This window comes from Arachis duranensis, chromosome 4 (assembly GCF_000817695.3).
Source record: "Arachis duranensis cultivar V14167 chromosome 4, aradu.V14167.gnm2.J7QH, whole genome shotgun sequence".
NCBI lineage: Eukaryota > Viridiplantae > Streptophyta > Magnoliopsida > Fabales > Fabaceae > Arachis > Arachis duranensis.
Window position 1 is genome coordinate 111867306 of NC_029775.3, and position 26360 is coordinate 111893665.

The 26360-nt window shown below is 37.0% G+C and overlaps 7 protein-coding genes across 11 annotated transcripts; 4 read left to right on the plus strand and 3 right to left on the minus strand.

Annotated features, from left to right (window-relative positions):
- The first annotated feature begins 5 nt into the window (after nt 1-5).
- Nucleotides 6-4484, plus strand: LOC107485948 (uncharacterized). The gene is made up of 13 exons (XM_016106478.3): nt 6-486; nt 593-645; nt 1193-1361; nt 1445-1508; nt 2100-2179; nt 2373-2526; nt 2645-2706; nt 2862-2933; nt 3216-3274; nt 3596-3677; nt 3806-3846; nt 3925-4146; nt 4221-4484. Exons 1-13 carry the CDS (start codon nt 340-342, stop codon nt 4237-4239), a joined length of 1224 nt encoding a protein of 407 aa, XP_015961964.1. The 5' UTR covers nt 6-339; the 3' UTR covers nt 4240-4484.
- Nucleotides 4485-5154: 670 nt separating this feature from the next.
- LOC107485924 (protein TIC 20-II, chloroplastic) lies at nt 5155-5991 on the minus strand. The gene has a single exon (XM_016106457.3). The coding sequence runs from the start codon at nt 5859-5861 to the stop codon at nt 5232-5234; it is 630 nt and encodes a 209-aa protein (XP_015961943.1). The 5' UTR covers nt 5862-5991; the 3' UTR covers nt 5155-5231.
- A 1023-nt stretch (nt 5992-7014) lies between these two features.
- Nucleotides 7015-15236, minus strand: LOC107485953 (uncharacterized). Of its 3 annotated transcripts, none has more exons than XM_052259832.1 (3): nt 15039-15236; nt 14419-14811; nt 7015-7206 (listed from the first exon to the last, which is right to left on the minus strand). In XM_052259832.1, exons 1-3 carry the CDS (start codon nt 15117-15119, stop codon nt 7030-7032), a joined length of 651 nt encoding a protein of 216 aa, XP_052115792.1. In that variant the 5' UTR covers nt 15120-15236; the 3' UTR covers nt 7015-7029. The 3 variants fall into 3 exon arrangements, with proteins under 3 accessions (XP_052115792.1, XP_015961973.2, XP_015961972.1); XM_016106487.3 differs by having other exon boundaries at nt 14419-14808; nt 15039-15232; XM_016106486.3 differs by lacking the exon at nt 7015-7206 and having other exon boundaries at nt 13870-14811; nt 15039-15226.
- A 181-nt stretch (nt 15237-15417) lies between these two features.
- Nucleotides 15418-16512, plus strand: LOC107485950 (uncharacterized). Its single transcript, XM_021141019.2, has 3 exons — nt 15418-15537; nt 15607-15684; nt 15946-16512. The coding sequence occupies exons 1-3, from the start codon at nt 15511-15513 to the stop codon at nt 16510-16512; spliced, it is 672 nt and encodes a 223-aa protein (XP_020996678.1). The 5' UTR covers nt 15418-15510.
- Nucleotides 16513-20952: 4440 nt separating this feature from the next.
- On the plus strand, nt 20953-21492 carry LOC107485909 (probable glucan endo-1,3-beta-glucosidase A6). The gene has a single exon (XM_016106442.1). It carries the CDS (start codon nt 20953-20955, stop codon nt 21490-21492), a length of 540 nt encoding a protein of 179 aa, XP_015961928.1.
- Nucleotides 21493-22174: 682 nt separating this feature from the next.
- Nucleotides 22175-23382, minus strand: LOC107485951 (uncharacterized). Its single transcript, XM_016106485.2, has 2 exons — nt 23199-23382; nt 22175-23103 (listed from the first exon to the last, which is right to left on the minus strand). Exons 1-2 carry the CDS (start codon nt 23277-23279, stop codon nt 22582-22584), a joined length of 603 nt encoding a protein of 200 aa, XP_015961971.1. The 5' UTR covers nt 23280-23382; the 3' UTR covers nt 22175-22581.
- An 87-nt stretch (nt 23383-23469) lies between these two features.
- Nucleotides 23470-24938, plus strand: LOC107485949 (uncharacterized). 3 transcript variants are annotated; one of them, XM_016106481.3, is made up of 3 exons: nt 23470-23630; nt 23712-23792; nt 24101-24938. In XM_016106481.3, exons 1-3 carry the CDS (start codon nt 23601-23603, stop codon nt 24797-24799), a joined length of 810 nt encoding a protein of 269 aa, XP_015961967.1. In that variant the 5' UTR covers nt 23470-23600; the 3' UTR covers nt 24800-24938. The 3 variants fall into 3 exon arrangements, with proteins under 3 accessions (XP_015961967.1, XP_052115994.1, XP_015961966.1); XM_052260034.1 differs by having other exon boundaries at nt 24104-24938; XM_016106480.3 differs by having other exon boundaries at nt 23471-23630; nt 24098-24938.
- The last annotated feature ends 1422 nt before the right edge of the window (nt 24939-26360 follow it).

The following is a 26360-nucleotide window of genomic DNA, read 5'->3' on the forward strand; positions in this document are numbered from 1 at the left end:
GATCCCACTTGGCCAGTGAAGTTGGAGCTGCTCCATAATCCTGATCTCAAGCCAAGGTCCATACCTAGTCCAAGGTTTTGCGGGTAAATACTAGAGATCTCAGGGGCACCCCGCAAAAAATAAAATTCACCAAAATGAACAAACAATAGTAAAAATTAGAAAACCGAAGAAAAGAAAGAGCGAGTGAGTGAGTGTGTGTGTAAAAAACAGAAAAAGGTAGTAAGAAGCAAAATAAATCCCGTCGTCGAAATCTTCCCAATCTGTATCAATAGAAACCCTAACCATTGGGTAGGTGTTTCTCCTGCTCCTCCTCCTCCTCCTCCGACGACCGCCACCACCATGGATGCCATAAGGAAGCAGCTGGACGTGTTAATGGGAGCAAATCGGAACGGTGATGTCAGAGAGGTCAACCGCAAGTACTACGATCGAGACGTCTGCCGCCTCTACCTCGTCGGTCTCTGCCCACACGAACTCTTCCAGCTCACCGTAACTACCTAACGAACCATCTCTCCTCTCTCTCTCTTTCTTTCTTGCTCCTTATGGTTAGGGTTAGGGCTTAATTTTAGTTTTGTTATTTTTGTTTCTCTTTCAGAAAATGGATATGGGTCCATGCCCCAAGGTTCACTCCTTGCAGCTTCGGAAAGAGTATACTACCTTCTCGATCTCTATTTACTTTACTCATTTTAACCTTATTCTATAATTTTCCCCCTTCTTTCTTTCTTTCTTTCTTATGTTACCTGAATTGAAGATTTTAGCTGTAAAATGGTTTAGTCTTGATTTTTAATGATCTACTCCTGCTGCACGAGTGCTCCAATGATTTGTCATAATACTGATTCTTCACTGGAAAAAAGAGCCCCTCCAATTATTGATATAGGTTTGATTCTTCACAATGAGTAAATTAGTGAGGAATTATGGATTTTACCTATGGTGGGAAGGATCTAAGCTTCCCACCTTTTGGGGTTTTGTCATGTGATGAGAAAATCTGTAGAAACATTTGTTATAGTAGTAGTTCAGATGAGGGGGAAGCTTAGTAGGTTAGGTAGAGGTAGACACATAAGAAACTGAAAACAAAACTATTAGAAGGGATTTAGACTAATGATCCTTTTAGTAGACATGGTTTTGTGATAGGGCATAATATTGTTGTCAAAATGGCTTAGTCGTGGTTCACGTTGTATTGCTTTACCGTTTCTAGATATGAGGAAGCAAAAGCGAAAGGGACAGATAATTATGACAGAGAGTTGGAGGATGTTATAGACAAGCTCATTGGTGAATGCGATAGGAAGATTGGTAGAGCTCTGAAGCGTCTTGAGGATGAAGATGCAAAAGCGGCAATTGCAATTTCAGTCTCTGAAGTTACTCAGGTGACGCGATGAGGCATGGTTGGGATTTTCTCAGTGATTGTGATGGTCTATAAATTCTAATGATTGTTCTGTTGAATGTGCAGACTCCTGAGGTGCTCGAGCTGTCAAAAGAAATCAAGGAGAAGTTGAAAGAAGCTGATCAATATGGTATAATTACTAGTCCATACTCCGTTTGTTAGCATGTAGATGATCCTGCATCTCTTTTCCGTTAATTGTATAAAATCCTGCAATTCCACGGGGTATAATGCATGAATTACTTCTGCTTATGCCATTCAAACCCCTTTTTTAGGGTCTTTAAGTTGTAGTTTTTGCTGATAAGTTGAATATATATATTGCCTAAGTATTATATTAATGTTTTCTTTTTTGTTCTTTCTAATGGTTCTTTGCTTGAAAAATGATAATGTATCTACATTTGTTGATGGTTCTGGTATGTTGTAGAATTGCATGCATGGTGGCTATGCAGCCTACATCTATTCATAACATATATTTTCAAGTTTAATTACATGTAAAACCGCATCAGTTGAAAGGTTTTATTCCTTTCACCAAAGCTGATTATGAGACTTTCAAAACATTTGTAGTGTTTACGATTTGAACATTTGTGTACGCTTGATATTTTTATATTCCCCCCTTTTGATGAGCATGGAGTTATACGAGATGTTATACTTTGATACGTGTATTCCATGATGAAAATTTAAGTCTTTATTTATCTTTCCACCATGTAAAAAATTTTGGATGCAGATCTTGAAGGCAAGACAGATCTCAAGATTCGTGCTTTAGAGGTTGTGGAAGAACTTAGAACTAAAAGAGCAGACAAGCAGGTCAGTTATCAGTTATCACCCTTGAATGCTAAGATCCATGTGTCGTTGTCGGTGTTGTAAACTCTGGATCATTGTTTGACCTTTTTCCTTTTATTGTTTCCCTTTGTCATTAGACTATTAAGATAGTTGTCTGATCACTATTTTAGAGGAGCATACTAACAATTCTTTTAACTTTCTAACAATTTCCAAACAGTCCATGCTCCTGTTAGATGCCTTTAACAAAGACAGGGCATCTTTACCTCAACCTCTGCCAAATCCACCTCCTTTGGCTCCCATTCCTGTTGCTGCTCCTGATCCTCGAACTCAAGAGATGATAAATGAGAAGTTGAAGAAAGCCGAGGACCTTGGTAAGCCACTGATCTGATGTTCTTTAGCTCATTGGAAGACTGAGGAGAGATGCCTTCTTTAAGGAAAAAATCCCTTTAATTTATATTTAACAATATATAAGTTTGAATTAATGAACAGGCGAGCAAGGAAAGGTTGATGAGGCGCAAAAAGCATTGGAAGAAGCCGAAGCACTTAAGAAGGTCCTTCACTTTTTATAATATGGTTTTGTTTGTCTTGCTATTGAAATCATTTTGGGTACTGTTTGCTTATTTAAATCAAGAGTTCATATATACCTGCTGTGAACTTTTTCTTGTCAATTTCGATCTGTGTGTTAACAATCTGATTTTTGTGTCAGCTTCCGGCAAGGCAGGAGCCTGTAGTGGATAATTCAAATTCTTCAAAATATACAGCTGCTGATGTGCGGATTGTGAGTAGATTTCCTGTGTTCTATAACTTTAATGAGATTAAATCTGCACTCATATTTCGATTACATTTTAAATGATGCATCCAAATAAATGAAATGTGTAATGTCAAGTCTTTTTCCATATTCTTGCATCCAAGCATTTCACTGCAACTTGTACCTTTTTGAGAGCAAAATACACATGTATGCTGGCACACATGAGCATTTTTCTTTTTTCGGGTGTGAATGACTTTCCTTATATTATATCAATTGATTCTTATGTTTTCTTATTCATATATAACTACTCAGACTGATCAGAAGCTACGCGTGTGTGACATATGTGGAGCATTTTTGAGTGTTTATGACAGGTAACAACTGATCCTGTGCAATACATCTTTTTACCCATCTTTAAGTTTTGATAGGAATTTATGGAGTTAGAATTTGGGGTTTCAAGTGCTTCAGCTTTTGACCCGTTAGTAATACCTCTTGTCACCAGCAGGCTCTTGTGCCAGTTTTACGAGGATAACTTTTGCAGCTAAAGAATGTGCGTCTTTTCTGTTTTTGCTTGTCGATAATGCTATTCTTAGCTAGAACATTTTTGGGGAAATCATGTGATACATCAGTTATAATATATTATTTTTTTTTTGCATGTTTCACTGTACCATTTTACTATTTGTTACTATTTTCAGTGATCGCCGCTTAGCTGATCATTTTGGAGGGAAACTCCATTTAGGGTATATGCAGATTCGAGAGAAGTTAGCAGAACTCCAGGTAAAACATCTTATATGCAATTATTATTTTTAATTATTTTGGATAATTGTTTATCTAATAATACATGAATAGTTTATTGGGGAGAGAATTTATCTCACAATATGGTATCATGTTATTTTCTTCTTCAGGAGGAGAGGACCAAGAGCCGGAAGTCACTTGATGACAGGAGGTGAATTTCTTTACTACAAGCTTGTAAGTATGATTTAATGATTAGTTAATTGTGTTTTGTGCATTTATTTGGCACTAGATCAAAAGAAAGGAGTAGGGATCGTGAGCCAAGTAGGGACCGGGATCGAGGTGATAGTCGTGAACGAGGGCGAGACTATGATCGTAGGAGCAGAGACCGCGATAGGCATCACGACAGAGATCGTGGATATGATAGAGAACGTGACAGAGACTATGATCGATCAAGACGTCGGAGGTCCCGCTCAAGATCACGAGAGAGATCCAGGGACTATGATCGCCACAGGTAAAGTTTTGTCACTAATTTTGGGCAACTATGAAATGTATTTGTGGTGTCTAACTCTTTCGTTTCTCTGGCAGGCGCTATGATCGGTACTAGGTATTTGATGTGGATCATTTGGATTATGATATAATATTTTAGTAGCCTGGTGTCGGACAAAATAATTTTGCAATTTGTGTTGAGAGGATTCTCCAATGATGGATGTAACTTGAGCTTTAGGTGTAGCTTTATGGTTTTGATGGATTGATGTTGGTTCAGAGCTATTGAGTCCGCCTTGTAATTTGCCTACTTGGATCACTTCATCGACATTTGCACTTTTTAAAATAGTTGGTTTATTGTGTTAACATTTGTTATCCATCCAAAATACGATCATTTTGTCGTTACGAATTGTGAATTTTAGTTTAGTACAAATATCTTTAAGATTGCCCACACTTAAAATATAGACTTACTGCGAGTTGATTAATTGAAATCAAACCAGGCATCCATTTTAATTTGGATAATGTTATTCCTTGATAATGACATTCTTATTAAGACATTTAAGTAAATTTAAGAATCCCGCCTTGTGCATGCAGCAACCCATTGGCCAGCGGCAAACCCTTAAATGGAGCTCAGTACCGCGGCGGATTAGTCCTTGACCTGTCGGGTTGGGGGATACCGTGGGAAACAAAAAAAAAAAAATTAAGTAAATTTAATTTTAATACACTTACATGATTATTCAACAAGATTTATGCGATTTTTAAGTAGTTAGTATTGGTTATCTATATAAAATTCTTTCACATTCTGTACGAAATTAAATTCTTATATATGGAAAAGGAAGACATATTTGGATATGTGCTCCCTATTTTTAATCATCTGTACTATTCGAATGTGAATCTGCGTTAGTTGGGACCAAGAAGCAATTAGATAGATATTTGATTGATTGCATATGGATTTTACTTCTAACATTGACATTGTAGAGGATTCTACTTCTAACTAACATTGCAGAATATTGGAGAAATAAAGTAACAATGGAAATGGTCTTTGAAGATGATTCATTTGATTGCACTGGCATTAAAGTCAAAGTTAACAAAGAAAGAAACAAAAGCAACGGCTCAGATTTGCCGTGAAGCAGCATCAGCAACGAAAGGCAAGGTGGGAGTTCGTCCCACAACACAAGTAACCACACTGTAAACAAAACACACAACACTAAAAACGAAGAGAGCGTTGTGGGACCACACCATGACCTGGAACCCTAACCCGGTTCGACCGGGAGCGAGGATGCGCTGAATGAGAAGCGGCACCACGAGGAGAACGTCGAGCGTCACGGCCTGCATTGCGTTGAACCTCACATAGCGGGAGAGCGAGGTGTTCCTCACGATTCCGAGGTAGAGAGCGAAGAAGGCGATGAAGGAGGCGTATGGGAGAGAGCGGTAGAGCGAGTAAAGAGGGAAGAGTGGGTCGAAGAGCACGGCAAGGTTGGGGTTTGCGGAAAGGATGAACCGTCCGTACTGGAGTGAGTTGAAGAATGGGAGCGTGTATGCGGCGATTGAGATTAACCGTTCTGTTGGTGGCGGTGATGTGTATGAGCACGTTGTTGTTCGGGTCGATACGGTGCCGTTTTGGGGGATTCTTTTCGTTTTGAGGATTGGGAGAGGGGAGAATTGTCGCTGGTGAGTTTGGGTTAGGGTTTGGGGTTGGGGTTTGAGGAAGGTGGAGCGAAGGAGGAGAGGGATGGAAGCCATGTTTCGAAGGTAAGTTGCTGAATTTTGAGTTTAGGGCTTTACTTTGGTTTTATTTTACACCGTTACTGGCTCTAATATTTCAATCAGTTGCCACTATAAGGTACAAATACACTTTACAACTACTACTAGCTAAGATGAGGATTGAGATTGACTCCAAAATAATAATTTAGATGATGATAGATTACTCTTAAAATTAATAATACCACTCAATCTACTATATTTTCATTAAATTTATTAAAATATTTTTTATTATACTTAAATTTCTCTAGTTTTCTTTATACTGCATCCTATATCATATTTTAGGAAAACTTTTTTTTTTATTAAAAAAAAAGGTGCATTTGAGAATGATATCAGTGTATCAGTAATTTTGGATTAACATTATCATCCTCCTAAATTATACCGTCAAATTAATATTTGAAAGTTTTTTAATGCAACTAACAAAAAAAAATGACACGCTTTCTATTGAACAAATAGAATCATCTTCTGTCAAATTACCATAAAATGTTAACAATAACAATTGAATTGCCACAAACAGCCGTTGTCACAATCAAAACGATGTCGTTTTCACAAAGCAATCCAAAACAATCGCAATTACCAAGTATCAACCATCTCCACTTCTCTGCCTCCTCCTCCTCCCTCTGCCACTGAAACTCGAGGAAGAATCCCCGCACAACTCCATCTTGTGACTCAAATTTCTACTCTCACACCGCATCTCCTACTCCCTCCTCCGCTGGGCCACCAACTCCTTCAAACATTGTTAATTAATTAATTTTCCATTTGTTTAATATCCAATCCATTTCTTATCTCACACATTGTTCCATCGAGTTATTTTTATCTTCCTGTTACCAAAACTACTTCAGTTTTAGTCTTTATAGTGTGTACATTTCTTGCTCCTTGCATCAAACAATTGGCTGAAAATGGCTGTGTAATAGTTATCAACATCTAATTTGTGTAGACTAATCTAAGACAAAACTTTTATGAATCTTCTACTAAATTAAATTGTTCGAGGTGCTGAAAAGCGTGGAAGCACACACTCGTGTCAACAACTATCCCCACACACGGTAAAATCATACAGGTATGATTAAATATTATACTCCAAGTAATTGTTTATCAAACAAACATAGTTTCTTACACAACCAACTTATAAAAAGTACCAAGTCGCTTCGAATTACAAACACAAAGTAGAAGTATATTTAGCATTGCTATCCCTAATACAAAGCTCACGGATACATCTCAAAGCAACTATTGGGTTCCATGTTTGGCTGCAGCTTTTCCCTTTCATTTGGTTGTTGGCTTGTTGCTTTCTCCGGGACGACCATATGAATAATAATCCAAGTATTATAAGGTCGATCCCAACGGTTAAACAAGTATCTGATTCTTGGCGCACGAGAATGGACAAAATAAGGAACATAACAACATGAATGCGAGTGAATTTTGCACCCACAAGAATAAATACTGCAAGAGCCCATCTAATCACAAGGTAACTGAAGAATTTCAATCCAGGGAACCTACTTGGACATGCTTACATGATGATTTATCAGCTTCAGGACAGGGCACAGCAGGTTCCTAAGTGCCTCCATATCTTTCCCCAAATATATTTCTTTGTTGGCGGTTGCGGTGTCAGAAAAGCACATGGCGGATAGATTGAAATAGCTGAAAGTATAAACCAGTACCAAACTGGCAATTGCCACAAATAACCCAAGTTCTGCAGCTACCCTGAGCCAGTACTCTGGCACAGTTTTCTTGTGGTGGTGCTGCTGGGTCTGTCTAGATAAAGAAGAAAAAAAGAAATAAAAAAGGTCAATCGAAACCGAGTAATTTGTTTTATCCGAAGCAGTAATAATGAAATTTGGCGACCACATTATTCCTGGAAGCCATGGGTGCAGCAGAGGAGTTTGTTTGGTTCGGAACCATCCTTCCTAGATAGTGTACAAGAGGTAGAGAGCAATGAGAAGTGGAGGGTTTCAGAGCAGCAAACGTAACATTCGGTAATGGAATTTGGAAATGATAAATTATTGTTAACAGAGCTTAAGCAATGTCCTTCTGTTGGTCTCATCAACCCATTTGTTCATTTACAAAAGAGTTGAGAAACTGCATAACGCCCTAGAAGATGTGAATAGCATCAATAGAAGCAGCGGAACAACCGGAGTAAAACAAAAAATCGTCATGAAAACGAGACAAAAATATTGGATTTATTAATTTTCATATCATATCAATAATCAACACACTTTACTCTGAAAAACTAGCCCTTTTTTATTCCATCATCACGTTAAGTTTCTTGAGATTTGTAATATGCAGCAGGACCCCAGCACCACCAGCAGCAACAGCAAGAGCAGCACCAGTGCCAATACAAGCGCCAGCTGCTGCGTCTGCAGCTGTGGTAACTGCAGTACTATATATTGGTCGTCATCTTCATTCTCAATTTCTCATGGTGGTTGTCTTGCATATTATGAAGCCCTTTGTGCCATTGAAGCCGCTTGGGGGTTTCTGTTTCTAGGCATTCATCAGTTGGCATCGGTGAAGTCTTTGGCATTTGAGAAGAGGAACTTACTGAGCTTTGGGGAAGCTTTTAATATGTTCCTTCCACCGATGGTACATATCAGCATGAATTTCTTGAGTTTTGCTCTGAATTTGGTCCTGCTATTCCCAGTGTATCCTGCAGTACAATGTGTTCTTAACTTCTTATGCTCCTTTGCATGTTAATGCCATTGTATTATTTTGCTGAACTAGCACATAAAGCCGTTGGCATTACTGTAATCTCAGGTTTATTCATTGTTTTCTACCTTAGAGGTCCCTTGGCATCTCCCTGATGATTGGAATTCCAAGGAATAAGAGTGAACGGGGATGCCATAATAGGGGCTATGAATGCCTGAATAACTCATCTAGCTCTGTGTTATGTTTATGAATTTCTGGAATTGGACCATGTAATAACTTGTATAATATCTTCATTTACACAACTTTAGTTTGAAAGTTTTTGCCATGGACTTGAAAATAGTTTACGATGGATGTGCCTCTTGCTATGGTATAAGAAATGGTTGATGTTTGAGTTTTTAACTGTGAATTCACTTTTTTACATGCCCCAAACCTTCTTAAATGTCATTTGTTTGGATCATCAAACTTGTGCCTCGAAACAGACCAAGAGACTAACAAGACCTCATTATCAGCTATTAATTATATGTTTGGATATATAATGTAAAAAATCTTTATTTTATAAAATGAAAACATTGAATATAAGAAAAAATGCAACATTTATTTATTGACTTCTAGAAATAGAATTAAATTGGTTATTGTTCAGAACCTCCCTCATTTATTATTATTAGCTTGAACTGAAGGACAACCAATTGCAGTTCATTAAGGATAAATTTGGATTGACTTTTAGAAAAAATATTTTTATTTTTATTTTTCTAAATAAAATTTTTAATAGATAAAAATTACTTTATATTTAGATAGATATTTAAAATAATTTTTAAATATTAAAAATATTTTATTTTTATTTTTTTAAAGATAAGGTATGGTTGGTTTTTAGAAAATTAAATAATATTGTTACGATGGGTAACCGGAGATTGATGGGTTAGATGGTGTTGGTTGGCCCAAACGTGTGAAGGAGGAGGCTTTCAAATGGGTCTGCAACTCGGGGACCCCGTCCGACTTGTGGCGAGAAAGAATGGGGGGTGATACCTGCAAAGACACTCCGATGCCTAAGTTAGCAAGGGTGTGAGCAGGTCTAGAGAGTATTGGGACTTAGAGATACCTGAGGGGTGTCAGTGTATTTATAGTGGTGAACCAATAACCACCGTTGGAGTAGTGCCATCTTTTTAGGGTGTTAACCGTCCCATTATCTTAGGGAGGTTAGGATATGGCTCTTGGAAGTGGTTAGAGAGATTCTAGGGGCAGTTACTCACTTGAATGAGTGTTTATCTGCCAGCTAACTCTCGTGTCCGACTTCTTTAGAGCAAGTCGTGGTTAGAACCGACTTCATTAGACGAAGGTGAGGCCCAACCCTTTGGATTAAGTCTTTTGCTTGATCCTGGGCCTTCATTATTGGGCCAAGGTATGAACAAATATTTTTTTTATAAAAATATTTTTTAAAAAGACGTATTTAAATATATTTAAAATTTAATAAAAATATTTTATTTTTAGGTTTAAATCTTTTATTAGTCTCTATAATTTTATTAAATTTGTAGTTAAATTTTTTTTTTATTTGATCTCTATATTATTTTTAATTTTATAATTAGGTATTTTTTGTGCTAAAAATATTAAAATTAAATTCTATTGTGTGAACCTCTCTGCCTTTTCCTCTCAAGTTTAGGCTTTCATTGTAGCATTTTCTTGCCAACTTTTGGTCTCCCCTTACCGTTGCTATCCCCGCTGAAGTCGGGAATTTCATGCAAAGGTGGGGAGTGGATACCACTGCTCCGAGTCGATTAAGGGTAGCTCTGCCGATTAAAGCATTATATGCTGACCCCACATCAATGACTATGAAGTCTATACTCAGAGTCTTTGATTTTTCCCCTTTTCCAAAAGTGGTGTGGAAGAGCAAAAATCTCAGTGGTTATATTGGCGTGTCACCTAATCCATACAAGGTATCGGGGTAGACTCTTAATTCTTTCTCATCCAACTCTAGTTTGTCAAAAGCGGGCTTAAAAAGGATGTCCGCTGAGCTTCCTAGGTCTACTAGGGTTCTATGGAGATGGGCGTTTGCTAGGATCATAGTTATTACCACTGGATCATCGTGTCCAGGGATTATTCCTTGCCCATCCTCTTTTGTGAATGAAATGGTAGGGAGGTCGGATGATCCTCCTCCGACCTAGTAAACTCTCTTAAGATGTCTTTTGCGAGAGGATTTGGTGAGTCCCTCTCCCGCAAACCCCCCTAAGATCGTATGGATATGTCTCTCCGGAGTCTGCGGTGGTGGATCTCTTCTATCCATATCATCTCGCTTTCTCTTTCCATGACCGTCCGACCTTTCTATGAGATACCTATCAAGCCGACCTTCTCTAGCTAGCTTTTCTATCACATTTTTAAGGTCGTAGCAGTCGTTTGTGGAGTGACCATATATTTTATGGTACTCACAGTAGTCGCTGCGGCTCCCCCCTTTTTTATTTTTAATGGGTCTAGGGGGCGGCAGCCTTTCAGTATTACAAATCTCTCTGTATACATCCACTATAGAGACTTTTAGAGGAGTATAAGAGTGGTATATTCTTGGCCTCTCGAGACCGAGTTCTTCCTTTTTCTTGGTTTCCCTCTCCCTCTCTTTTGTTGAGGGAGGGTGCCCAGGTCGCCAACTCAGGTCTCTCAGCTTAGCATTCTCCTCCATATTGATGTACTTTTCAGCTCTTTCCTGTACATCACTTAGAGAGACGGGGTGTCTTTTAGATATGGACTGTGAGAAGGGGCCTTCTCTAAGTCCATTGACTAACCCCATTATGACTGCCTCTGTGGGCAGGTCTTGAATCTCTAAACATGCTTTGTTGAACCTTTCCATATAGGCTCGTAAGGATTCTCCGACCTCCTGTTTTATTCCCAGGAGGCTCGGTGCATGTTTCACTTTGCCTTTCTGGATAGAGAACCTTATCAGAAACTTCTTTGAGAGGTCTTCAAAACTGGTGATTGACCTCGGGGGGAGGCTGTCGAACCACTTCATCGCTGCTTTCGATAGAGTGGTTGGGAAAGCTTTGCATCGTGTAGCGTCGGAAGCATCAGCTAGGTACATCCGACTTTTGAAGTTGCTTAAGTGATGCTTCGAATTCGTGGTTCCATCGTAGAGGTCCATATCGGGGCTTTTGAAGTTCCTCGGAACTTTTGCCCTCATTATGTCCTCACTGAAAGGATCCTCCCCTCCTAGGGGCGGTTCTTCTTGCTCGTCACGGGAGTTTCGGCCTTTGAGGGAGGATTCTAACTTTAAGAGTTTTCTTTTTAACTCTTTTTGTCGTTCCATCTCCTCTTTTAGGCTCTTTTCGGTCTTCTTTTGTCGCTCCCGTTCTTGTTCTAACTGTTCCAGGCGACTGTGGACTAATCCCATGAGTTCAGTTGCATGGGATGGTCCCTCTTTCTCTAATTCGCGCCCTTCTGAAGAGTTTACCTTCGAATTTTTTACTCCGGAGGTACCTTTCCTGTGTTGATCATTAGTTCCCTGGTGGAGGGTCAAGTCTGCATCATTATTACCTGTGTCCAGATTCTCTTGTTCAGAATCTGACTCCACATGACCCTCTACGGGGGATCTGTCTGCCATCACTGGTTGATCTCTCGGGTCCCCGGCAACGGCGCCAATGTTACGATGGGTAACCGGAGATTGATGGGCTAGATGGTGTTGGTTGGCCCAAACGTGTGAAGGAGGAGGCTTTCAAATGGGTCTGCAACTCGGGGACCCCCGTCCGACTTGTGGCGAGAAAGAATGGGGGGTGGTACCTGCAAAGACACTCCGATACCTAAGTTAGCAAGGGTGTGAGCAGGTCTAGAGAGTATTGGGACTTAGAGATACCTGATGGGTGTCAGTGTATTTATAGTGGTGAACCAATAACCACCGTTGGAGTAGTGCCATCTTTTTAGGGTGTTAACCGTCCCATTATCTTAGGGAGGTTAAGGGTGGTAACCATCCCTTTATCTTAGGGAGGTTAGGATATGGCTCGTAGAAGTGGTTAGAGAGATTCTAGGGGCAGTTACTCATTTGAATGAGTGTTTATCCGCCAGCTAACCCTCGTGCCCGACTTCTTTAGAACAAGTCGTGGTGAGTACCGACTTCATAGGACGAAGGTTGGTACTGATGAGGCCCAACCCTTTGGATTAGATCTTTTGCTTGATCCTGGGTCTTCATTATTGGGTCAGGGTATGAACAAATATTTTTTTATAAAAATATTTTTTAAAAAGACGTATTTAAATATATTTAAAATTTAATAAAAATATTTTATTTTTAGGTTTAAATACTTTTCTCGTTTAAAATAAGCCAATTCAAACTAACACTTAAATTCACGAAGAAAATAGTTTTCATTTGAAATTGATCATTTCAGTTTTGTCCTGGCATTGCCTGCCCCATCTATTTTTTTAGTTTATTTGTGTCGGCATTATTTTGTTGTAGCTTTGTTTCTCTTAGGGCTCGATTACCTTGTGTGTATTTAGTGTCTAGTGATAATTCCTAGCTCTCGTTTTCTTGTCTGCATGACAAACTTGTTAAAGAAAAGACCACCAACCGACAAAATTGTTTTCCAGAAACTACTAGTCAGATTTTTTTTAATGCAAATTTTATTAGTACTATTTTCCTACAAAGTGAATTCACGTTGGGAAGACTTTTAAGTTGACGTTCAAAGAGAACTTTCAAAAGAAAAAGTTGTGTATCTAACTTAGAAAAACTAGAAAATGCAAAGTTTTTAATGCCTAAAATAAATAAATAAAATTAAGTTTTCCTTCTAGTATTTTTAACACTGCCTTTTGCATTTTATACTTTTAAATTTAGAATTAATTATTTTATCTATTTTAATAATTAGACAACACTTTTTAGACACTATAACAAACACTTATAGATATAGCTAAGTTAAAATAAACAAATCCGGTAGAAGATTGAGTGCTGATGTGTATTGTTAGTTAGACGGAATCAGAGAGTATATTCTATTAGTGGGCACGGCAATGCCAAAAGCGTTTATGTATCTGTATAAAATTTGAGAGCATTGATAGGAAACTAATAATTTTTAGAATTTATAGTCATCAAATAATTATTAATAAAATTTTTAATGGTGTGAAATTAGTATAAAATTTTATTTAATAATTTATTTTTTTTTTACTAGTTATATACTGACCATAACTTTGTCCTTAACTTTTCCAAACTTTACACGAGTAATAGACCAATTCTCATTTCTGCAACTCTCTCTCTCTCTTGCATGGTGTGAGCTCTCATCTCACCGGTCACCACCACACTCTCCAACTTGGACAAAGTTTTATCAACTATTCCCATGCATAATTAATTTCACATTTGTGTGTAGCGAAAAAGAACGAGATTCTATAAACACTAGTAAAATGCAAAGTTAAGGCTCACTGGATAATTATACATACTGTAAGTAATTGTTAGTCAAGAACACGTAGTTCCTTACCCAACCAACGTATTGGAAGCACTAAATCGCTCCTAAGTCACGGTTGCACAAATTTGAATTACAAAAACAAGACTCGAATAGACAGCCAACACACAAACACAAATTTAAATTTCAGATCATGCATTTTGCTCTCAACAAATTTCAATTATTCTGGAATTTTTAAGAATTACACTCATTAGAGACATCGGATTTATTTGTCAATTTTAATAAATTTATAATAATTTTTATTATAAAATAATTAAGTTAAATTAGTTAATTTTACAATAAAAAAACCGATATATCTAATAAGAATAACTTTAAAAAATTTATTTATAAAATAATAAAAATTTATTAGAGACTAAATGCAGATCTAAAATTTATTGGATACAAGTCACACTAACTCTTGCCTCTGTCTCTTAGGCTGCAGCTTTTCCGTCGGATTTGGTTTTTGCATTTTTCCGGGACGGCCATATGAATAACAATCCAAGTATTATAAGGTAGATTCCAACGGTTAAAGTACCTGATCCTTGGAGCATGAGGAGAATGGACCAGATAAAGAACATGACAGAATGAATGCGAGAGAATTTTGGACCCAGAAGAAGTAGTACAGCAACAGCCCATATAATCACAAGGAAACTGAACAATTGAATCAAGGGAATCACGTTGGACATGCTTACACGTTGAATGATCAGCTTCAGGAAAGGGCATAGCAGGTTCATAAGTGCCAACATATAGTTCCCCAAACTTGTTTCTTTTTCGATGACCGTTTTGGTGTCAGAAAAACACAAGTTGAATAGATTGAAATAGATGAAAATATGAACCAGTACCATACTGGCAAGTGCCACAAATAACCCAACTTCTGCAGCTACCTTAAGCCCATGTTCTTGCTGCTGGGGCAGTCGATGGCCAAAGATCAATTCAAACAGGGAAACTGAGTAATCTGTTTCTTTTATACATACAACAAGTACAAAGGAAGCAGTAATAATAGGTGGAAACTCAGGTACAGTCCAGTTGAAGTGAAGTTGATACCGTGACTGATTTGACTAAATTTTCATCTAACGCCTCTTAGGTATCAACTTCACTTGAGTTTTCACCCTAATAATAAAATTTGGCGCACCTTATTATTGGAGGAAGCCATGGGTGCATCCGAGGAGTTTGTCTGGTTGAAATCATGGCCTTGTGTATGGTTCTGAACCATCCCGCCTGGCTTATAAGAGGGGGAAATGAGCAAGAGAAGAGATGGAAGTTTCAGAGCTGCAAACGTAATATGTGGTAATGGCCTTCTAAAATGAATAAATTATTGTGAATGGATTGAGCTTAACATATCCCCCTTCCTTAATTGAGTCCCCATCAACCCATTAGTTTTTAATTCGCGTTACGCGTTAGTGGATAAGTGAATAACGTCAGTGGAAGCAGACATCCGGAGCCCGGAGTAGGAGACAAGACAAAAATAAGATTTATTAATTCTCATATGAATATCAATAATCAAGAGACTAACAAGACGCACTTTATTACTGCGTGTTTCCAAAAGATAATTCCCTTTTCAAGTTTACTACTCGATCAGCTAATCGGAAACCCATACGATTCCAATGTCGGAAGGGCAGCCAGCTGACGTGGTAATCAATACTCTCTTGTTTTTAACAAAAACTTTGCCCAAATTAACACCCTTCTGCTTCTTCTTTCAGGCATCTAATCCACCCATGGAGATGCTAGACTCACATATGCTTTCCTTTGACATAGAACACCCACTCTCACCTATGCTAGTAAGTTACACGATAATCTTGTGCCGTGCCTTCTCCTATTTTAATGTTTGTTTCACAACTACTTCCTACTTCCTGGATACCAATTCTCATCTTTTCTCAAAATCCATTAATTAATAATTCAAATACACTTTTGGTTCCAAAATATCCAAACTCACCCTTATAATATTTTCTTCTATGTTTTCACAGGGCTATATTTCATGGGAAAAGTAGCCCTTTTTATTCCATCATCACGTTAAGTTTCTCGAGATTTGTAATATGCAGCAGCAGCAGCCGCCTCATGAAACCCTTCCTACCATCAGGTCATTTCTCACCCAGATGTTTTCGATGGTGCGGCAAGCCAATGAGAACACTCGTGGGTTTCTGCTTCTAGGCATTAATGGCGTTGTATTTCATCAATTGACATCGGTGACCTCTTATGTTTTTGATGAGAAGAGGAAGTTACTCAACTTTGGGGAAGCTTTTAATATGTCCCTTCCACCGATGGTCCATATCAGCATGATTGTTTGGAGTTTCGCGCTGAATTATCTCCTCCTATTCCGACTTAACCCTGGAATACAATGTATTCTTCTACTCGTGACCATATTAATGCAGTGGTATTATTTTGCTGAACTAGCTCGTAGAGCCGCTGGTATTGCTGTTGACTTAGGTTCGTACAAGATGCCCCTCCTATGGTTTTCTTTTTTCGGGGGCATCGGCATGGCGCTGTTTTGTGGTTCAACGGTACTGCTGATAGTCTTTTTATCATGGCTATTTGCAAGAAGAAGAGGACTGCAATTCCAAGGAATAAGGGTGAATGGGGATTCCATAATAGGGGCTATGAATGCGTGAGCAACTCATCAAACCATATAATAACTTGTAGTTTGCGATGGACTTGTTAATAGTTTTTGTCTCCGGCTGTGATGATGTTGATGAGCTAGCTTTTAGCGGTGAATTCACCTTTTAACATGGCCAAACATAGGAATGGATGTTTTATTACGCATATCCGTTACGGGTTTGTTTTGGTGTGTCTTTAAGATAAAAAATCCTCTAAAAAAGATCTTTTTTTTAAAGATCTTTTAAAAATGTAAAAATAATTATGTTTAAACATGATAATATATAAATATTTTTTTGTTTATTTATTATATTATGAGTTAGTTTTGGTGAGTTTTTAAGAAAATATTTTTTTTGAATTTTTTTTTTTAAAGATCTTATGGAGTAAAAGTAATTTTATGTTTGGGTATTTCATGTAAAAAGATTTTTTTATTTATCAATTATGTTTGGGTATAACAATACAAGAATATTTTTTTGTTTATTTATTATATGAAAAATATATTTTTTTTAAAGAAAAAAATCTTTTAAAAAATTGTGTAAATTACAGCTTCTCAAAAAAATATATCTTTTTAAATTTTTGTAGTGCTTTTACTTTTACAATTAGAACTTTTTCAAACATGCTAAAAAATTTAAAAAAAAAGATCTTCAAAATACTGACGTTTAAATAAATACTGAACCATTTTTTTTTATAAAAATTCTTTTTAAAAAATACAAATTATAATTTTCAAAAAATATTTTTTTATTTTTTAATATTTTTATTATTAAAAATTTATCTAATATGTTAAAAAAAATTATAAAAAAAATTAATAATTTAATGACAAGTTGACAACCAAAAAAGTCTTTGTTCATTTTGAATACTTAGGTATCATGCGTCCCACTTCCTATCTTGTTACTTTTATATTATATGCTGATTTCTCGCTCTTAGACATAGTAAAAGTTAGATATCTTATCCTTAGTTTGTTGGTTTAATCACAACCCTTGACGTAGTCAATAATTTGGGATAAAATACGTACATAATTGATTTTTGTATTATTTGCATAACAGCTCTGATGTAACACACTCGTACGATTAAGTATTATAGTCCAAGTATGCTTTTGGCAAGTTTATCTCTATCAGAGTTACTTAAATGGAGATGTAAAAAATATTTTAAAAAAAAATTATGGTGATTATAAAAAAAATTTATATAAAAATATAATTTATTTATTTAGTTATATTTTAAATAAAATAATATTTTTATAATATATTAAAATCTAATTTTACAATTTATCATTCAAATGTCAACAAAAAATTTTTTTTTTTACATTAAGACAATTATAAAATTTTCGTTTAAATATCCACTATCTTCGTATCCTTGGCAGTTGGCACCAACTAAATTCCATGTGATTAGAGAGATTCCATTTTTTCATGTTTCACTTTCAATTTATTTCATACGGTATAGTCAATTAATTTTTTTTTTTTTGAAACATTTTAGTGTTTTAATTATATTATTTTGTCCTGTTCTTATTCACCAATTTTCTACATATTATTATGTGGAGGTTTTGGTGTGAAATGGAGATACTAATTAAGCACACAAATTTGAGGGTAATTGTTGAGTGAATAGCGTTGTGTGCAGAAGTAGTTTCTTTGGAAATCATGGACTCATCTCTGAACAAGTTCTGGTTCTTTGTTGTGACTGCAGACAAGAAGCGTGATGTTTATAGCTGTTTGCAAGAAGCAAATGAGTCAAGTAATTAATTTTGAGTTACCAAAGTATAACAATTTCAACAGAGCTTTGCACTCCTTATATGTAAGATTGCCCTTTCTAGATGCAGAACCAACGGTGAAAATTAAGATGATGGAGTTCACAAGAGATGCATGAGTAAACCTTATTACATTAGTCTAAGTTTCATTCATTTGTGGGTTCTTTATCCATCTTCTTGTTCCGAATACTACTTCATTTTTCGTGTTAATTCAGTGCCTGAGGTATTACTCGTGCCATTTATAGTGTGTGTATTTCTTGCTCCTTGCATCAAAGAATTGGCTGAAATGTCTTTGGTTAATAGTTTTCAACATCTAATTTTGTGTAGAACACAGAGTTCTTTACCCAACCAACTTATAAAATGCGCCAAATCACTCCTAAGTTACAGTTGCACAACTTGGAATTACAAAACAAGACTAGAATAGACAGCCAACACACACACACAAAATAACTTAATACCTAAATTGATCAGATAAGGTAATTTGGTCTCTAACAAAATTTTTTTTCGCCCTGAAATTTTCGAGAATTACTCTCATTAGACATATGGATTCTTTCATGGCTTTTAATAAAATTTTTAACATGCATGCTAGATAAATAAGTGTTTGACATTTTATTATAAAATCATTAACTCACTAAAAAATATCATAATAAATCAAATTAGTCTCCTTAAAACTAAAGAAAGGAGCAATCCGTGTGACAGGAGTAATTCTTAAAGACTTATAGAGCAATAAAGATTTGTTAGGAACATCTTTACACAGAAATTTATTTAGCAATGCTATCCGTAATACAAAGCTCAATGAATAATAATCCAAGTGTTATAAGGTAGAGCCCAATGATTAAACTATCTGATCCATGGAGCATGGGAATGGACCAAATAAGGAACATAACAACATGAATGCGAGTGAAATTTGCACCCAGAAGAAGCAGTACAGCAACAGCCCATATAGTCACAAGGAAACTGAACAATTCAATCAAGGGAAGACATGCTTACATGATGTCACTTGTGCTCCAAGCTTAACGAGAAATGAGTAGTTAGTTAGAAGTTACGAGTTCTATGGCTGCTGCTCTTTTTTCCCCCTCACATATTGCTTTTTGCTCTAGCTAAGTACACACTTTAGATGGCTAGTCTTTTTATCTTATAGTTGATAGATAAAAATATTTCAATTACAAGAAGATAAAATCCCTTGGATTACAAATCAATTCAATTTTCATCCTTTTCTTAAAATCCAACAATATAATTGATTTGCAAACCAAATTAGTTCAAACAGTGGTTCCAAACTCATCTTTATTACATTTTCTTCTATGTTTCCACTGGGTTATATTTTGTGATCGAAAACTAGCCCCTTTTTACTCCACCATCAGGTTAAGTTTCTCGAGATTTTTTATATGCAGCAGCAGCACATTGGTCATCATCGTCATTCATATTATGAAGCCCTTAATACCTTCATGTTATTTCTTTCGGAGATGTTGTCGATGGTGATTGGAACCAATGACATAACTCATGGGTTTCTGTTTCTAGGCATTAATGGTGTCCTAATTCATCAGTTAGCATTGGTGAACTCTCTTGCATTTGAGAAGAGGAACTTACTGAGCCTTGGGGAAGCTTTTGATATGTCCCTTCCACCAATTGTACACATCAGCATGATGTTTTTTATTTTCCCTCTGAATTTGGTCCTCCTCTTCCCAGTTTACCCCGGAACACAATGTGTTCTTCTACTCCTCTGCATATTAATGCCGTTGTATTACGTCGCTGAACTAGCACATAAAGCAGCTGGCATTGCTGTAGAGTTAGGTTCATACAAGATGCCCCTCATATGGTTTTCTACTTTAGGGGGCCTTGGCATGGCCCTGATTTGTGGTTCAATGGTACTGCTGATAGTCTTTTTATCATGGCTATATGCAAGAAGAAGAGGACTGCAATTCCAAGGAATAAGGATGAATGCGGATGTCATAATAGGGGATTTGAATGCCTGAATAACTCATTGATCTCTCTCTTGTTTTAGCAATATTTGGAATTGGACCGTGTAATAACTTATAGAATATCTTCCTATCCACAACTTATATTTTTGCAATGGACTTGTAACTGGTTTACGATGGATGTGTCTCTGGCTATGGTATAAGAAATGGTTGATATTTGAGTTTTTAACTGGGAATTCACTTTTTTACATCCCCCAAACCTTAAATGTGATTTGTTTGGATCATCAAACTTATGTCTAGAAACATACCAAGAGACTAAGAAGGCATATGCACAATATAACATGTAATTAAATTAACTGAAAAAATGTCATGAAGAAGGAGCTACTTGGAGAGTGCAATTTATTAGCCGGTTATCCATCTTCACAAGAGATACATGTTATAATGTAACTAAATTTCTTGATATACAATAAGTTAAAAAATAGGTCATAGCAAGAAAGAAAGAAAGAAAGAAGAAGCAATCACTGAATAGCTAGCACAAGAAGTTGGAGAAATAGGTCTTTTGGCTGTATTTCTCCTATGGTTACTTTAATTATCAAGTAAGTTTAAAAATACACATTTCTTTTTCTTGCTATGCCATCCCATTTTCTAAGCTATGTAACACATTGTTTCCCCTATTTTTACAGAAGCAAAAGCCTCAAACAACATTGGTGTACACTATGGCCAACTTGGAAACAATCTACCTTCTCCATACCTCTCCGTAGAGCTACTGACAAAAATGAAAGCTAGACATGTGAAGCTCTATGATGCCAACCTTGACATTCTCAAACATTTCCGTGAACCGAAGAGCAGCGGAAGAATGGGTGAGGAACAATGTCCTACCTTACCTTCCCAAAACCAAGATTCGCTACCTCCTCGTCGACAATGAGGTGCTAAGATCCTACTCGGAACAAGGCCGGCAAATGTGGCGCGATCTTGTGCCAGCAATGCAAATGATCAAGAGATCCCTCAAGGCTCTAAACATCTCAACCTTCCCACCATCAAGAGGGATGTTCCGATATGAGATAAGAGACAATGTGATCATACCAATGCTTAACTTCTTAAACAGAACCAAGTCATTTTTATTCATCGATGTGTATCCATATTTTCCATGGTCACAAAACCCTTATAACATTAGCCTTGATTTTGCTCTATTCAGAGGAGGCTTAAGCATAAGAGATCCTGGCAGTGCCTTAGTCTACACCAATTTGTTAGACCCAATGCTAGATTCTCTCGTATTTGCTAAGTCCAAACTCGGCTTCTCCAATATTCTGCTCGCCATATCCGAAACAGGATTGACATTATAAATTATACCGTAAAATTAATATTTGAACGTTTTTTATGCAACTAAAAAAATTGACACCCTTACCGTTAAACAAATAGAATCTTCTGTCAAGTTAGCCATAAAATGTTAACCATAACAATTGAATTGGGAGAAACAGCCCTTGTCCCAATCAAAACGATGCCATTTTCACAAAGCAATCCAACACAACTGCAACTACACACCATCTCCACTTCTCTGCGTCTGAAACTCAAGGAAAAAGCACCACACAACTCCATCTTTTGACTTAAATTTCAACTCTCACACTACCTCCTCCGCTCTGCACCAATTCCTCCACACATTGTTAATTATTAATTTTCCTTTTGTCCTTTTTTTTTTTAAAAAAGAGCTCGACACAACAAAAGTGGATCAAAAGATAAAGAAAAACAACAATAAAAGGAAAATAAACCAAATTCATGGTTATCTCTAATAATCGGTTTTGTGAATAATTACCGCAGCCCGTAAAGAACCCCATCAACCATTTCTTCCCCTCATCTTTTCTATTATCAGTTTCTGTTCAACGCTCAAAATGTAGCAAGCAAGCGCACTACACCATTGGGTTATTTTTATATTGTTCCCAAACTACTTCAGTTTCGTGTTAATTCAGTACTTGAGGTATTACTTGTGTCATTTATAGTGTGTATTTCTTGCTCCCTGAATCAAAACAATTGGCTGAAAATGGCCTTGGATAATAGAATATAGTTATCAACATCTAATTTCGTATAGACTATTACTAAATCTAAAACAAAACTGTTATGAATCTTCTAGGTTAAATTGTTAGAGGTGCTGAAAAGCATGGAAGGACACTCTCGAGTCAACAACTATTCCCAGCACAATTTGTGTGCACCGAAAATAGAACGAGATTCTATAAGCACTAGTTAAACGCAAACCGAAACCTCACTGGGTACAATCATACAGCTATGATTATATAGTATACTCCAAGTAATTGTTAATCAGGTACACATAGTTCCTTACCCAACCAACTTATAGTACCAAACCGCTTCGAATTACAAAGCTCGGCAAACATAAACACAAAAGAGACATTCATTTAGCATAGGTATCCCTAATACAAAAGTCACGGATTCATCTCAAAATAACTCTTGGATTCTCTCTTTGGCTGCAGCTTTTCATTCCCATTTGGTGGTTCCTTTTTTCGGGACCAACATATGCAGTATAATCCAAGTATTATAAGGTAGATCCCAATGGTTAAAGTATCTGATCCTTGGAGCATGAGAATGGACCAAATACAGAACATAGCAACATGAATGCGAGTGAATTTTGCACCCAGAAGAAGCAATACAGTAACAGCACATATAATCACAAGGAAACTGAACAATTCAATCAAGGGAACCAACTTGGACATGCTTACATGTTGATTTATCAGCTTCAGGACAGGGCATAGCAGATTCCTAAGTGCCTCCGTATATTTCCTCAAACTAATTTCTTCATTGACCTTTGCGGTACACATGGCGAATAGATTGAAACAACTTGAAATATAAATCAGTACCATAACGGCAAGCGCCATACATAACCCAAGCTGTGCAGCTACCTTGAGCCGGTACTCTGGCATGGTTTCCGTGTCGTCGTGCTGCTGGGCCTGTTCAGATAAAGAAGAAACAAAGTAATAGAAAGGTGAATTGGAAACTGGGTAATCTATTTACTTGGAAGAAGTAATAACGAAATTTGGCGCACCTTATTATTCCCCGAAGCCATGGGTGCACCAGAGGAGTGAGTTTGGTTGAAATCATGGTCTTGTTTGTGGTTCTGAACCATCCTACCTTGGTTATGTACAAGAGGGAGAGGGCAATGAACAAGAGAGGAAAAAGTCGAGGGTTTCAGAGCTGCAACCGTAATATGCGGTATTCGCCTTCGGAAAAGGATAAATTATTCTTATTGTTAATAAAGCTTAAGAACTAAGCAGTTCCCTTCGGTGGGACCATCAACCCATTAGTTAATTTATTAATTAAGAGATATCAATATGAACTATCAACCATTGATCATACTTAGGGAGAGAGAAACAAAAAAGGGGTCTGCGTCTTTCCTCCACTTTACTTTGTTTCGTAATTCCAGTTCAATCAGCAAATCGGAAACCCTATGTCATCGGAAGGGCATCCACTTGACGGTGTAAGCAATAGTATCTTACTCTCTGTTGCTTTGCTTTTTTACAAAATTTCCCCCAAATTAACACGTTTCGGATTCTTTCAGGCCTCCGATCCACCGTCGGAGGAGGTGCCACGCTTAGATATGCTTTCCTTTGAAAATGAACAAGAACGCTCACCTGAACCAGTAAGTTACTAATTCCTAAGCTGCTGCTACTACCCTACTACTACTGAACCATAAACACTGAATCTCTTAAATATTTCAAGTGCAATAAAATCTATTGGATTACAAAATCAATCAATATTCTAGTCTCTTCTTAAAATCCAACAAATATAATTGATTTGCAAATCAAGTTACTTCAAACATAGTGTGTGGTTCCGGACTCACCCTTATTACATTTTCTCCTATGTTTTCACTGGATTATATTTTATGATAGGAAACTAGCCCTTTTTATTCTATCATCACGATAATTTAAGATTTGTATTATGCAGCAGCAGCTTCCGGAGTGGCTGCGGCTGCTGGAGCTGCTGCGGGAGCAGGAGCAGGAGCAGGAGCAGGAGCGGGAGCGGCTGATGCAGTTGCTGCAGCGATATTTTCAAGCCTTGGGAACTGCAGTACCATACATTGGTCTTCTTCTTTTTCCTCTTTGCTGTTCTTCCTTCATGTTATTTCTGTTGGAGACATGGTCAATGGTGACGGCAGTCAATGAGATAACTCGCGGGTTTCTGTTTCTAGGCACTAATGGTGTCGTAATTCATCAGTTGGCATCGGTGAACTCTTTTACATTTGAGAAGAGGAACTTACTGAGCTTTGGGGAAGCTTTTAGTATGTCCCTTCCACCGATGGTACATATCAGCATGATTCTTTTGAGTTTAGCTCTGAATTTTGTGCTCCTATTCCGAGTTTACCCTGGAATACAATGTGTTCTTCTACTCCTCTGCATATTAATGCCATTGTATTATTTTGCTGAACTAGCACATAAAGCAGCTGGCATTGCTGTAAACTTAGGAAGGTCGTACAAGATGCCCCTCATATGGTTTTCTACCTTAGGGGGCCTTGGCATCTTCCTAATTGGTGGTTCAATGGTACTGCTGATAGTTTTTCTATCTTGGCTATATGCAAGAAGAAGAGGACTGGAATTCCAAGGAATAAGGGTCAATGGGGATGCCATAATAGGGGCAATGAATGCCTGAACAACTCGTTGATCTCTCTTGTTTTAGCAATGTTTGGAATCGGACTGTCAGATCGTGTAATAGCTTATAGAATATCTTCCTATCCACAACCTGTAGTTTGAATATTTTTGCAATGGACTTATAACTGGTTTACGATGAATGTGTCTCTGGCTACGGTAGAAGAAATGGTTGATATTTGAGTTTTTAACTCTGAAGTTTGACATGCCCCAAACCTTAATGTTTTTTGTTTGGATCATCAAACTTAAGTCTAGAAATAGACCAAGAGACTAAGAAGACATCATTATCATGGAATGCATATGCACAGTATAACACGTAATTTCTTTTCAATATGACTCCAGTGAAATTAAATTAACTGAAAAAATGTCATGAAGAAGGAGCCACTTGGAGAGTGCAATTTAATTAGCCGATTATCCATTTTCACAAGATACATGAGTAAACCTTATTACATTAGTCTAATTTTCATTCATTTGTGGGTTCTTTATCCCCTTCTAAAGTTTGTGATTAATGTAACTACATTTCTTGATACACAATAAGTTGAAAAAAATAGGTCAAAGCAAGAAGGAAACAAGAAGCAATCACTCCCTTGCCTTTTACAAGTTATCACTAATTTAGTCATTTATAAACACCCACATTTCTTTCCTATTTCTTTGCTTTAGAGGATACGAGCACAGAGAAGGAGAGAGTGGAGCTGGAAATGACAGCACAACGATGAGCAATGAACTGGCTATCTTTTTCTTTTTAAAAAAAAAGATACCGTTTTAAATCAAATTGGGACAAATTTCAAACTCATGAACTCGTGGGTAGACTCGCGAGTTTGAGCAAGTTTGTCCGAGTCTGCCCAAGTCCAGCCGAGTCTATCCAGAAACGAGTTTAAGTCCTAGTCAACTCTGATTCTATATAACAAGTAATTTCCGTTCAATATGACGCGAGTGAAAGACATTAAACTAATTGAAGAGATGTCATGAAGAAGGAGCTACTTGGAAAGTGAAATTCAATTAGCTGATTATCCATGTTCACAAGAGATGCATGAGTAAACCTTATTACATTAGCATCATAAGTTTCATTAATTTGTGGGTTCTTTATCCATCTTCTTGTTCTGAATACTGCTTCAGTGTTCGTGTTAATTCAGTGCGCCTGAGGCATTACTTGCGTCATTTATAGTGTGTATTTCTTTCTCCTTGCATCAAAACAAATGGCAGAAAATGGCTTTGGGTAAATAGTTATCAACATCTAATTTTGTATAGACCAAATCTAAAACAAAACTGTTATGAATCTCCAGTACCAAACTGGCAATTGCCACAAATAACCCAAGTTGTGCAGCTACCTTAAGCCCGTGGTGCTGGGCCTGTCCAGATAAAGAAGAAACAGAGAAATAAAAAGGCGAACTGCAAACTGAGCTATCTATTTTCTGTTATACACACAACAAGAACAACAATAATGAAATTTGGCGCACCTAAAGTAAATGAAAGTTTTATCCTGGCTATATGCAAGATCATTGTTACAATGCTTAAAGGTAAATGAAAGTTTGCAGTTGTACATATGTGAGACGAAAAACCTATTT

What these genes read in the sequence shown, in the direction of transcription:
- LOC107485949 (XM_016106480.3), top strand. Translation starts at nt 23,601, where the DNA reads ATGTCATCGGAAGGGCATCCACTTGACGGT. An exon ending in AAGGGCATCCACTTGACGGT is followed by an intron (nt 23,631 to 23,711) that starts GTAAGCAATAGT and finishes GGATTCTTTCAG; the next exon opens with GCCTCCGATCCACCGTCGGA. An exon ending in AAGAACGCTCACCTGAACCA is followed by an intron (nt 23,793 to 24,097) that starts GTAAGTTACTAA and finishes TGTATTATGCAG; the next exon opens with CAGCAGCTTCCGGAGTGGCT.
- LOC107485909 (XM_016106442.1), top strand. Translation starts at nt 20,953, where the DNA reads ATGCCAACCTTGACATTCTCAAACATTTCCGTGAACCGAAGAGCAGCG.
- LOC107485924 (XM_016106457.3), bottom strand. Translation starts at nt 5,861, where the DNA reads ATGGCTTCCATCCCTCTCCTCCTTCGCTCCACCTTCCTCAAACCCCAA.
- LOC107485953 (XM_052259832.1), bottom strand. Translation starts at nt 15,119, where the DNA reads ATGGTTCAGAACCATACACAAGGCCATGATTTCAACCAGACAAACTCC. An exon ending in TGGCTTCCTCCAATAATAAG is followed by an intron (nt 14,812 to 15,038) that starts GTGCGCCAAATT and finishes CGACTGCCCCAG; the next exon opens with CAGCAAGAACATGGGCTTAA. An exon ending in CTTTAACCGTTGGAATCTAC is followed by an intron (nt 7,207 to 14,418) that starts CTTATAATACTT and finishes GTTGGGATCGAC; the next exon opens with CTTATAATACTTGGATTATT.
- LOC107485950 (XM_021141019.2), top strand. Translation starts at nt 15,511, where the DNA reads ATGTCGGAAGGGCAGCCAGCTGACGTG. An exon ending in AAGGGCAGCCAGCTGACGTG is followed by an intron (nt 15,538 to 15,606) that starts GTAATCAATACT and finishes TTCTTCTTTCAG; the next exon opens with GCATCTAATCCACCCATGGA. An exon ending in ACCCACTCTCACCTATGCTA is followed by an intron (nt 15,685 to 15,945) that starts GTAAGTTACACG and finishes TGTAATATGCAG; the next exon opens with CAGCAGCAGCCGCCTCATGA.
- LOC107485948 (XM_016106478.3), top strand. Translation starts at nt 340, where the DNA reads ATGGATGCCATAAGGAAGCAGCTGGACGTGTTAATGGGAGCAAATCGG. An exon ending in ACGAACTCTTCCAGCTCACC is followed by an intron (nt 487 to 592) that starts GTAACTACCTAA and finishes TTTCTCTTTCAG; the next exon opens with AAAATGGATATGGGTCCATG. An exon ending in GAAAGAAGCTGATCAATATG is followed by an intron (nt 1,509 to 2,099) that starts GTATAATTACTA and finishes TTTTGGATGCAG; the next exon opens with ATCTTGAAGGCAAGACAGAT.
- LOC107485951 (XM_016106485.2), bottom strand. Translation starts at nt 23,279, where the DNA reads ATGGTTCAGAACCACAAACAAGACCATGATTTCAACCAAACTCACTCC. An exon ending in TGGCTTCGGGGAATAATAAG is followed by an intron (nt 23,104 to 23,198) that starts GTGCGCCAAATT and finishes TTATCTGAACAG; the next exon opens with GCCCAGCAGCACGACGACAC.